This window comes from Hyperolius riggenbachi, chromosome 4 (genome assembly GCF_040937935.1).
Source record: "Hyperolius riggenbachi isolate aHypRig1 chromosome 4, aHypRig1.pri, whole genome shotgun sequence".
Lineage (NCBI taxonomy): Eukaryota > Metazoa > Chordata > Amphibia > Anura > Hyperoliidae > Hyperolius > Hyperolius riggenbachi.
The window spans coordinates 210,414,867-210,427,595 of record NC_090649.1 but is presented as its reverse complement, the minus strand read 5'-3'; the positions used below and the strand labels follow the sequence as shown (position 1 = coordinate 210,427,595).

The window sequence follows — 12,729 nt, the reverse complement described above, 5'->3', positions numbered from 1 at the left end:
TCCTGGACACAGCCATCACTGTACTTTGTACACTTATCTCCTGCTTCTGCTGAGAGATTACAGTATCTCTTTGTTGGTCAGCACTGCATCTGCAGATCAATAGAGTCTTATCTTCCTGCCCCGCTCCACCCTGCTGAGTGTGTATGCCCATGATATTTCACTTTACAACAGGGAATTGAATACACAAATCATTTATCTAACTGAATCTGGATCTAACTAACTGGATCACAAATCCAAAACCCACTAATTTATTGCATAGCTATAATTTTTTTTATTATATTTTACAGAGCCATATTACTAAACACGTCTGGGAAATTAAGATGGACCTCCAGTGTAAATTCCAAAGTGAAAAGGAGTCAGAATTTACACTTACAATGACTGCTGCTAATCTTTTTTTATCCAATGCAGCAACGGCTTACTGCTTCATTAACCTCCCTGGTGGTACACAGTTTATGAGGCTGCATCCGCGGGAGGGATTTTTTGAATAAAACATGTTTTAAACTTTGTAGCTAGCACTAGGCTAGCTACCTGTAGCCCCCAAGTCCCCCGGCACCTATCTGCTCCCCCCGAACGCCGCCGGCAGCACTCACCCATCCACGATCCCGCGAGAGCCGCAGCTTTCCAATTAGCTTCAATCGTCGCTGTCAGGAATATATTGGGATGCTTATGATGTAAGGATAACAGGAACATATTCTTTCATTTTTCTGCCTGTGTTCCATATAGGTCGGCTAGAAGGGAGCTGTGGCCATTGATTGCTTGGGGCAAGGAAGTGGGTATTGTCTTGATCATAGGAAATGCTTTGAGTTTCTGCTAATGGGATTATCTGCCTGGCGTTTTGAACTCAGGAGACGGCCCATTGTCTCAATACACAAAGCAAGCCTAGGCAGGAAAAGTCTAACACATGTCAACTTGTGGTGAAGAAACCCTATTTCACTGTGAGGAAATTAAATTATTGGAGGAAGTCTTTTCATGTATGTGGGCTATAGTACATTTTTTGTGGATGTTAGATCTCTAGAAATCCAATTATGACTGAGGATGTAATTAAAACCTAGTTCCTCCCCTCCCCAAGGAAGTTGCAGCCTCCAGGCGTAGCTCAGAGTATAAAAAGCAGAGGCAGATGCCTAGTGACTATCTGCTCTTGGAGTTAGCACATAGCTAGAGTTGATCTCGACTTCTGGTCGAACAAGCGGCATGCTCCTGCCGACAACGTTGAGACCTTCAAGTTGGTAAAGTTTTTTTAATCTCCATTTTTATTTTACGCAAATATCCGTGTGTGTTATCTTTGTAACTTTTATCTTGTAACTATTTTTACTTTGTCTTTTTGTAATCTTTGTATATATTAAGTTCTGCATTGTTCTATGTTTTTATGGAATATTAAATCATTATTTAATAAGCTTGACTTCTGCTGTACTAAACTAACACTCATAGCCTAGAAGAGACTGAAGTGTAACCGTGTATAAGTTCATGCCTAGTTGTATGTTTGAGCAACACTACCGTATGAAATTGTAATTGCATTGTGTGTGGGGGCGTTTGTCATACGTTGGCCTAAGCGCGCAGCTGACCCAACGTACGAACAACGCCAGTGCGAGTAGCGACAGCAGAGTGGCTAACAGTATCGTTCGGAACGACTGTTAGTGGGTCTTTGCTTCACGACAGTGTAAGATTGCAACTGTGTGTGTGTGTGTGGGTGCGTAGCGTTCCCGTATTTGGCCTAAGCGCAAAGCTGACCCGAATATGAAAACGCGGAGTGCGCGCTGAGGACTCAACAGCAGAGTGGAAGTGTCTAGCGAACAGCTAGTGGTGGCAGTGAGAGGTGTTCTGAGGGGTCCCAGCCTTGTTTTAGCTTGACTAAGGCTGCTTCCCCTCTCAGTCTGGTCAAACCCGAAGTCGGGAACCGTATACGCAGGTGTGCCGCGGGCCGGTTCCTGACAGTCGCTATGGCGACGATCGGACATGACGTCATGCGCAGTCCCAATCCTCCCCATAGCGAAGCCTGGAGCTAATCAGGAGGCTGCACCATCGCAGGATCCCTGGGGGGTATGTATTGCGGCGGGGATTGGGGGGATAGCAGAGGCACTTGGGGGGCATAGATAGCTAGCCAAGCGCTAGCTGAAGACTACAGAACAAAAAAAATCCTCCCAGGGCCATGCGATCCCCTGCGGCGGCTAGCACGACACTGTGTCGGGCTTACCGCCAGGGAGGTTAAGCATCAGGAAAACATTGTGGCAGCTCTAAAATACATGATGTGATTGGCACGGCAGAACTTCTCTCTTCACCTCCGTGTTAGGCAGGCTCAGTGGCAAAGGTAGAAGCAAAGTACCCCTCAGAACAAAGGATGAGGCTCGTCCCACCCACAGATGACACAATCCCTTAGCAGTCTTTAATTGCCATGGCAGTTTTTCACAAAGAGAGCATGGTTAACCAACAAAACCTTTATTTTATGGCACAAGTGGTCAGTAGTTAGACATTGTTTCTTGCTACTCTGTTATAACTTCTGCTGCCTGTACTGATAGTGTGAATTTTAATTTTACACCAGAGGTCCGCTTTAAATGAATTCGTTTATTATCGAGAGTAAAGATGCTCACCTTGTAGGCATACTGCAATTGTGAAATCCATAACCCAGCTGACCAGAGCCATCACCAAGCCCAGGAGAATAAGAAATATCCAGTCTTCCCCAACATGAGACAGCAAAAGCCGCTGAGTGTGCACACAGCAAACTGAAAAAAGCAAAGAGCAGAAAACAAACAATAGGAATAGTAGTTATGGACATACTGTATATACTCGCATATAAACCTAATTTTTCAGTATACAAAATGTGCTGAAAAGTTACCCCCTCGGCTTATATGCGAGTCAGCGGAGCAAAAACAGATGGTGGAGCAGGTTTTGTTACTGGCAGAGGAGCGTAAGGATTGTGCACTAGTGATCCTGCTATTACCAGCTTGCGCCCTGCTGTGTCCGTGTCCCTATCCCCTGCAACATGGTGTGCAGAGTGTGCTGCTCAAGACTACCTGTGTCCCCTGGCTTGTGGAGCAGAGTGTGCAAGCAACATGTCAATGGTGCAATGATCAGGGATTCTTTCTGCGTGGCAATCGCTGTGTGTCATATCTATGACACCATTTAGTGGCTTCCTGAGACACAGCTGTATGATATACTGGGGCACATCTGGCTATGGGGAGGGGGGCTGACTTGTACTGGGGAACATCTGGCTAATGTTGAGGGGGCTGTACTGGGGAGGGGGCTTATACACAAGTCAATTACTTTTTCCTGGTTTCTGAGTGAAAAGTGGGTACTTCAACTTATGCACAGGTCGGCTTATATGCGAGTATAAATGGTACTCAATCATAGCATGTAGTGACAGCAAGAAAACCATACAGTAATTTAAAAAAAAATCAAAACTCTGCTCATCTCATATCCATGGATAGTATGCGCAACATGCAAGCATTATGTGGCTACATGCATTATGTGTGCATTTCTCCCAATATCTCTATCTTATCTACAGAATAGTGATTCGGCATCTAGTAAAGATTAACATAAAAACTTCTTTTGAGAGACTTTTGTCTGGTAAGTGTTAAAAATGTACTGCAAAGAAAGAAGTAAAAAAAAAAAGATAAAGGGCTTGGTGCTACAAAAGTGAAAATTCTCTTCACAGCATCAGACCAATGGTGAGGTGAACTTGTGAGGTAACGTTTCATGCATTAGAGTCACAGTGTGGAAACCTATGAGAGGCCTGGAATGTACCATGTCCTCTGTCTCTTATGGAATGTCTAAATGAAAGCTACATTACTGTAGTGCAAGTTAGTAAGTAGTGCATTGTGGCTTTCAAATGGCTTTGTTTATATTTTAAGTTTTTGCAAATTAAAAATAAAATGTTATGTTAAGTGCCGCATGGAAAATAATAAGCAGACCACAGATGGTGCCTGCATGAGGGTAGGCAGCTCACCTAACAACAGTCCTGTACATCAGTCGCATGTAAATAGAACACAAAGCACAAAAAACAGGCTATTAATAGGTGTGATGGAGACATACTGTGTCCTTACCAACATCCTTCCCAAAATCTGCATGCTACTTGGAAATGAGTCCTGTTCTCATCATTTTAAAAAACTGCATGCATGGTAATAAGTTCATTCTGGAACACACATAGCTCTGTGTATTGTCCATTCCGCTCTTTGCTCAACACCATCCATCCCCCCTGGTCTCTGTAATCACATCCTGAAAAATGTGACTTTTGGCAAAAAACAAAAGAGGCAGGCTTGCCAAGATATTCCCTACTATTACTCTTATGCCTAATACACACAATGAGATTTTCTGGCAGATTTACTGCCAGATCAATTATTCCCAACATGACCAATCTGATTTACGATCGATTTTCTGTTCACTTCTAGGTAAAATCGATCGAAAATCAGAACAGACATTTTGGGAATAATCGATCTGGCAGTAAATCTGCTAGAAAATCTCATTGTGTGTATTAGGCATAAGAGTGATAGTAGGGAATATCTTGGCAAGCCTGCCTCTTTTGTTTTTTGCCTTTACATTCTATACTCTTCCTCACCCCATTCAGAGGAAGGATAGGAGTGTGATATGAGGGAACATTACATGCCTGCCTTTTCCTGTCTAAAAATTTTAATGTTAACTACAAAGAGACGAAAAGGCAAAGCACAGGAGTATGTGTACCCAGCACGAACATACCGTACCTCTGTGTTACTTTAGGGTGCTTTGCCTTGGGCCAGGTATACCTTATCAATGAACAACACTTAAAGAATGCTAGAGTGTTTTGACTTAGTTAGATGTAAAATATTTTTACAATAACTTTACAATGCTTAGGACAAATCAGTGACACGCAGCAGTGATTTGTAGCAGCCACAAATCTCCAGGTGCAGATCTGATTGTGTTATTCAGTAAAGATGCTATTAACTAAGTCACACTCACAATGACTTTGAGCTCCATCGACACGCAGGGCCAGCTTTACCAAGGTTCTTCTAAACTAAAGAAAATAAGACAGTCTGTAAAAATGGTCTGGATATGTTTTAAAAAAAATGTCTGGTATTGGTGACAAGGGCCTCCCTCATCTGAGTCATATCAGATCATTAGGAAGGATGCTGAGCGGTACACGAGTTAGAAGTTTTGTGACTCCAGTCTCTCTCTGGATCTACACACATGACTGCAGTCACACAAACACTAATGCACAAACATTTCACTGAACCTTGTTATGGTCCAATATAACGCAGGAGAAGATAAGAAACTTTCCTCAACTAGAAGCTGACATTTAAAAATAAATGTAAAAAAATGTAAGCCAGGTTTGCTCTCTCTCTCACTTTGGCCAACATGTTGTGGCACTCTAGTGGAGTGAGGTGAGGTGGCAAGCCACAATTTCACATGACTCCACTGTATGCAACATGTTATATATTTTTTTTGCTTCCTTTATCGTGTGTTATCTGGTAAATTAAGTGGGTACCTTCATTATATATCATTTAAAGCGCAGCACAGATTATACAAACTGCAGAGAGCTTGTGTAGAGACTAGGCGTAATACGGTCACATTATTTTGCTCTGTCATAACCAGCCATCTTTCTTTCCATCATTCACAAACAGGGCCAATGAATGAAGCTACTGATGAAGGTACTGATGGCAGCTGCCTTGCCAAAAGTCACTGGAGCTGTAGGTCATTCTGAGCGGATGTGGTTCTGTCCCTCTCGCCCTTGGCAATTCCTGGACGTCCTAACTATCTGGGATTATCTCCTTGGCCTTCAAAGCTGTTCTTTGTGAAAAGTAACTCTGCAGGTTTATACAAAACACATAATGTGTACACAACATCTAAAACAAGGAAATAAAAAAGACAATTTATGTGAAGCCCATTGGATTTAATAACAACACACTGCACCTGTCAATTCAGGATATTAAAAAAAAACAGAGATGCAGATTTACAGTGACAGGAAAAATAACTTAAGCAGGATTAGAGAGAGAAACCCTGTAGATCTCCATTCCTTAAATCAGAACTGTACACACAACCTTTTTGCCTCAAATAAATTTGGAAGGGGTTATATACCCTTTGCAGGGCTTTTATTCCTGTCTGTGTCCCTGTTGAAAACTACCCTTATATAATGTTGCTTGTTACCCATAAGTAGTAAGTGAATGTCTTCAGTTCAGACATCAATAAAAACAGAGCTTGCAGACATTCTGTTTAATACTAAATCTAATGGTGCTGTGTCCCCTATCAAGACAAGACAAGACACAGAACAAGTATATAGCACTTTTCTCCTGGTAGAATCAAAGCGCTTGAACTGCAGTCACTATTGGCAGTAGCAGTGTTGGAGTCTTGCCCAAGGTCTCTTCACTGAATAGGTGCTGGCTTACTGAACAGGAAAAGCTAAGATTCAAACCCAGGTCTCCTGTGTCAGAGGCAGAGCCCTTACCAGTACACTATCCAGCCACTGCCAGTGGGGCCGCACATATTCTGATGGAGCAATGCATAGCTAATCTTACTAATATCTGTGTAGCATAATGACTTACCTGAGTAATTTAATCTGTTTCTGTCTCATAATACACAGTATAAACTGTTTAGCATAAAGATGATGCAGACTGAAACGGTCATATATTCACATTGTTTTTAATCAGTTTCACTTCAAAGCTTAATATGTAGATAATGGCCCAAAATGCCTAGATGATCAATCCCTATCCAATTGGAACTTGATTGGATAGGGATCAATTCCTACCCTATATGTAAAATCAATTGTGATAGTTGTCAGCAGAAATCTATTGGGCATCGATTGGACAGCAAACATTCTAACGCTCAATGTACTGCAACACTATGGGCCATCAACCCCCCCCCCCCTCCACACACCTTGTCGCTTCTACCCCACCCTCCTTAAAAAGAGATTATTCAACATAAGCTGCATAAAAGCAACTGAAGGGGCAATCAATCTGATATGTTGCAGCAATAGAGGACTGGCAGATTCGATCAGAAAAACAGATGCATGAATGGCCATGTCAGTACTATAAAGTATGAGGATGGATATAACTGAAATAGATTGTGCTATGTGCTGAATGATTGCTCCAGCAGATTTCCTAGTTTATGGCCAATGTCTGGGAGACTCCCTGACTTCCTTTAGACACGGACTCCAAAGGAAGTGTACTTAAAATTCCCCAACTTACAATAAACCCCAACAGATGGTTAATATTTTTCCCCACTTTACAAAAAAAAAAATTGAAAGAAGAAATATTTTGGCTGGAGTTCCACTTAAATACAATAGAAAGATGTGCACAGAGCATGCAGGAAAGATCAGATAAGGTGCAGATTAGACTCAGAGCATCCCCTCAACCACTGGGGAGAGATGAGTCAGGCACTAGATAATATTCATACTAGAACTAGATGTACTGTGTGAAGCTGAGGAGGGGAATCATGATCAATAGGCCCTCAGGCTGCCAATGGGACTTATAATGCTTTGATTTCTGCAGGAGTGAATTTATTTCTTCTTGGGAGGAGAAATTCTGATCCTGACATGACTTTTCACACTCAGTATACATACTTTTACACTTGGCACAGCGGCTTTCATCGTATTCTTTCAGCTCAGCCGCCCGTGGTTTGTCTTCTCTGCCTAGTGTGCGGTGTTGTTGTGCCTGTCGTATTCGTGCAGCCTCCTCTTTAGCGTAAACTCCAAGGTCCTGAGTGTAGCGCCCATACATCTGAGGAAAGAGCCAATCATGATCAATCACATTCAAGCGTACACAAGAGAACACATGGATATTCAGCCAGTGGTGCAGCAGTTAAAAGCCTGCAGGAGGATGGCTTGACAGGTTAACATGCCTACATTATAATGATCTGCCTTGGTCTCCCTATAGGTATATCTTACAAGGAAGCAAGAGAATTGCTTGAAGATGTACAACTGCATAGCCCATGAGAAGGTGAGCAGTGTACAGTGCAGTGCAACTGCCACCTAACAAAACAGACGGAAAAATAACCCAATACCTAATAACCATAAACTATTTTAGGGGAAATTGGGTAAATTTAAGGTGGAAATCCCCTTTCAGTAATCATGGCTGCATTTTCATACTCCTTAAAGGGAACCTAAACTGAGAAGGAAATCAATGTTTCCTTTTACAATAATACCAATTGCCCGACTCTCCAGTTGATCCGGTGTCTCTAATACTTTTAGCCCAGCCCCTCAACAAGCATGCAGATCATGTGCTCTGACTGAAATCACACTGGATTAGCTGCATGCTTGTTTCAGGTGTGTGATTCAGCCACTAATGCAGCTAAAGAGGTCAGCAGGACCGGAGCAGTGCTTTTCAGCGCTGCTAGATTTGGGCGCAGCCGGCGCCTCCATAGACTACAATAGGAATCACTCCTATTGCAGCGCTCAGTGAGTTACGTCAGAGCCGTCAGCAGACGGAGCCGAGGTTGCTTAAAAACATAATAATTCGGCCTCCAGCAATCGCTGGAAGCCGAATTATTTCATTCCCCCACTATCCATGGCGGCCTGGAGGGGGAATAGTAATTAAATCGGCCCGGACTTGTGCAGAAGCAGGATCAGCCATATACCGCTGTATCCTGCGCCCAAGTCTACCGGCGCTGATTTCAAATGTACCCCAGCAGGACTGCCAGGCAACTAGTATTGTTTAAAAGGAAGCATCCATATCACTCTCAGTTAAGGTTCCCTTTAAAGAATTACACAACCTGTTAAGTTACAAACTGAGTTCCCATAAAAGAGTTGTTTTTTTTTAACCAGAAGAGTGTATTGAATACAAATAATGTACAGTATCGGTAAATTAATGAATGTATAATATAATAATATACACAACAAACTAAGCATATGTCTGATAGCAAAAGTAGAAGCAGTAGAACATGGAGTTTACCGATTGCAATGCTATTCGTGTTTCGCATACAATTATTGGCACTTTTTTTGTGAATAGAACCCAGCTTTTTAAAGGGGAGGCTACTGTTGATCCTTTTTATCTAGGAGGATAAAGAAGAGGGTGATGAGGACAGCCATCACATGCTTGACCAGCAGCAAACACTTCAGGAATACCTTCCAGTATCCCCCATAGCAGGGGCGCCCCTAGCCATTTTGTCACTCCAGGCGAGAAAATCTGTGGCGCCACCCCCCCCATGGCGCCCTTCCATGAAAATAATCATAATGCGGCAGCATTTCATCAGAAAATCCACGTAATGTAAGGCTGCAGAAGTGAGCTTATGGGCTGTGGGCCAGTGGACTGAGCCTGTACCCTACCTGGGTACACAACATCTGGTGGGGGGGGGGTGATCGCAGTACCCCCTGCACAGCACTCATGATCGCCTGGTCGGCCTGGCACCTTCTACAATGGCTCAGAAGGAGGCACACGGGGACAGAATGCGGCGCAGGGGGACAGAGGAAGGCGCAGGGGGACTGAAGAGGCACAAAAGGGATACAGAAGGAGGCACAGGAGGAGGAACAGTGGGGCAGAGGTAGCACAAGGGGACAAATAAAGGCAAAGGGGACATAAGGAGGCAGAGATGACACAGAAGGAGGAAAGAAGGAAGCACAAGGCACAGAGGTGTCAGCTGCCTGCAACTTACTCTAAGTAGACGCAGCAGAAGCAAGTAATATAACAGGGGTGTGGCTTAATCTTGGGTGGGGCTTAATTGGGGGCAGGTCTTAATCCAGCAACATGGCGCCCCCAGGAGCAATGGCACTCCAGGCAATGGCCTGTACTGTCTATGCCTAGAGGCGCCCCTGCCCCATAGGTTTTCCTTGGTGGCACCCATTTAACAAACTGCACACAAACACACAGAGTTTTGGTGCAGTCATTTCCAATTATCAATTTTAAAGCCATCACAAGAAAAAAAAAATCTTAGCATAATTTGATAAAAAGAATCTGGCAGCTTCATTCAATAATAATGAAAATAGTACCATCAAATAAGTTGTTCTCACGTTTACACTTTTAATTTGCACAGATGCCATTGGCTTATTGAACTGACCATGCAGTGGTACAATCTCAATCTCATGCTGGCAGATATTTGTCAAATAAAGCAATAGAGCAGGCAATAACTGAACTAAATGTACAGTGAACAGCAAGGAAGTTTCACTATGATAACATTTAATATGCTGCCATGAGTGGCAAACATCCCGTTTTTCCCCACCCACAGCTGACTGATTGTATAAAATCAACACCGCTAGCTTCACTGCACATTGGCTACAATTAGGACTAGTTCACAGTGGTCGGCTGCATTGCAGAATAATTCTGCATGACAATTCACTGCCCATACAATTTTATGGGCCTGTTCACATCTGGGCCTGTATAAAAGTCTATGTCCAGTCTCCACTGCAGTTCACACTCTTTATAAAGCTTGTTATGCAACCGACCACTGTGAACTTAGCCTTAGGCAATGAACACACTTGAGCATGCATTTTCCCTGCATCTGAAATTAAACAGTGTAAGTCAACAGAATGAATCACACTTGCAATGCAATTTCAGATGCATGAAAAAAAAAAAACATGCGGGGTGAAAGATAATATTGCACCCCTTAACCAAAAGTGCATCTGGACCCAAACAAAATGTTTTGCCACGTGGCCCAGTGATTTGTAGCTGTGCCCCTGGAATACACCCTTCACCTTGCTTAGAAAAACCCTCAAGGGTGCACTAGCTGGGAGAGACTGAGAAAGCTCACAGAAAAACTCAGGGGATAGCTAGAGAGGGGGGGGGGGGGGGGGGGGGGGGGACTCATCCTACTCTCCCCTGTGTAGTTAAATTCTGACACTCCCATAGCAACAATATAGAATACTTTTGAAAATCCGAGCAATACAAAAGATCACTTTCTTGATAAATGAATCATGTTTGGTAGAGAACGGGGTGCAAATCTTTTTTTGAATTTAAACGTATATGTATTGAGTTTATCTGAAAGTGTCTGACTCCATTCAGCAGAATTGCTGCAGCTTCTGCATACACATACCAGTAGTTTGTAACCGATGTGATTCACTAATCTAGCGTATGCTTGAGAATTATGCAGCACACACATAAAGCCACACATATCTCCATGCCTTTTAGCTTGCTTATCATCTAATCATTCTTGGTTAGGTTTCTCTATTATAGCCTGTTACTTGAGGACCTCTTGCTAAGTAAATCACAAGCAAACATACAAACTTGTAAGGAATAAAATCAGCTAGACAAAAGTACAACATCTCCCTCTAGTGGTAGTTCATGGGCAGCATTGGTAATTATCTATAGTTCATATCTGTCAACCATTCGAATGTGTACCCTGAGGCACTGTTTCTCTGCATTATTGTAGCATACGCCGTACGGCCCTTTATGAAAGATAGACAGTACTAATAAAGTACTCCCTGCTGTACCTCCTGACATGTATATATTTGAAAACTATCTCTGCACAGCAAGAAATACTCCTAACAAACATTCCTTTATGCTTATTCAGGTTTTCTTATACTATTTATGATGTATTATTTACGCCATCAGGAAGCCCTATTTGTTATGTGCCCCCCAGATTTAGATGATGTGATTGTTCTATAAAGAACAGAAGCGCCTATTAAATAAATACAGCTGTCATGTTTGACCACTGCCTAAATTCATAAAGAAAACCCTGCACAATCCCAACCTAGAACAGCAGCAATCAAGCAGGAAACGCTGTCTCACAAGCCGCTCTTCCCTGAGATACACACTGGTATGCATAAAGGCATCTGAAGGGGGGGTTTAGAGAAATACAATTATTCCTAAGTCCGGATTTACACTTCTTGTTCCCTTTAGGCAAGTATGTTGTGGCTCCCCTCTTTTGTGGAGCAGCACCCCTCCCATTCCATGTGCAGCCCACTTTTCCAAGTGTATCATCCAAGTACAGGAGACCCTTTCTTTCATGAACAGCTCTCCCTTGAGCATCAGTTTCCATTTTTTTTGTGCTGCCTCCATTTTCAGCATCCTTCTTAATATTTAGTAACCTCTCTTTCATGTCCATGTGCCTCCTTGGGCTGCAGCCGCCCAAAGCCCAGGCTTTTGTAGCAATCCAGCCCTGATTATTCCCCAATCTGACCATTATGGCTGGGAATGGTAACAACCGTCTTCTGTCTTAGGATCCCTTAGAGGAGGACTCTGGGAGGTGTGACTAAAGGTGCGTACACACGCACTACTACTAAATGCAACGACGGGTCCGCCTGACCCTCCTGTTGGGCGGTCTTTAGCCGACAGTATGTGTCAGCTAAAGACCGCCCAGCGGGAGGGTCTGGAAAACCCGTCGTTGCATTTAGTAGTGCGTGTGTACGCACCTTAACAGGGTAGTGTTCACCCTTTAAAATGTTTTCTCCTTCAGAAGTTGGCATTTGCAAAAATGTTATATTCATCAAAGTTAGTCAGTCTTATTCCACCAAATAATAAGCAAGTAGAGAGGCTGATTGGTTGATTGACAGGTGAAAGACAAGAACGTAACTGGAGACAAAAAAGAATGAGTGGGCTCTGCATGGAAGAAATTGCTTAGCATTGTACAGCAGGTGTGGGCGCACCTGCTAAATATCTATTTAAACCCATTTAATATATTTGCAAGGGCAGACACACACTGTGTTTAGTGTAGGCCGCAAGCTGAAAGCTCAATCCTGTTCATTTTGGCAATGTAAGTACTGCTTAGTGCAGAGCTGAAGTGCCAGTAATTCAATTCAGTGATTTAGGAGCCATAGGCTGGGGTCACACTTGCTTAAAATGCACATAATGCTTACCCAATGCATAATCGCAGTGCACTGGAAGCAATGTGAAATTTTCC

The 12,729-nt window shown here is 43.0% G+C and overlaps 1 protein-coding gene across 4 annotated transcripts in view; it reads right to left on the bottom strand.

Moving 5' to 3' along the window:
- Positions 1 to 12,729, bottom strand: part of CLCN2 (chloride voltage-gated channel 2) — a 270,689-nt gene that overhangs the window by 122,562 nt on the left and 135,398 nt on the right. For all 4 annotated transcript variants that reach the window (XM_068279352.1, XM_068279353.1, XM_068279354.1 and 1 more), the window contains exons 2-3: positions 7,523 to 7,679; positions 2,586 to 2,717 (exon numbers count right to left, since the gene is read on the bottom strand). In XM_068279352.1, the coding sequence (XP_068135453.1) occupies positions 2,586 to 2,717; positions 7,523 to 7,679 (289 nt within the window). The remainder of the gene's footprint in view (positions 1 to 2,585; positions 2,718 to 7,522; positions 7,680 to 12,729) is intronic.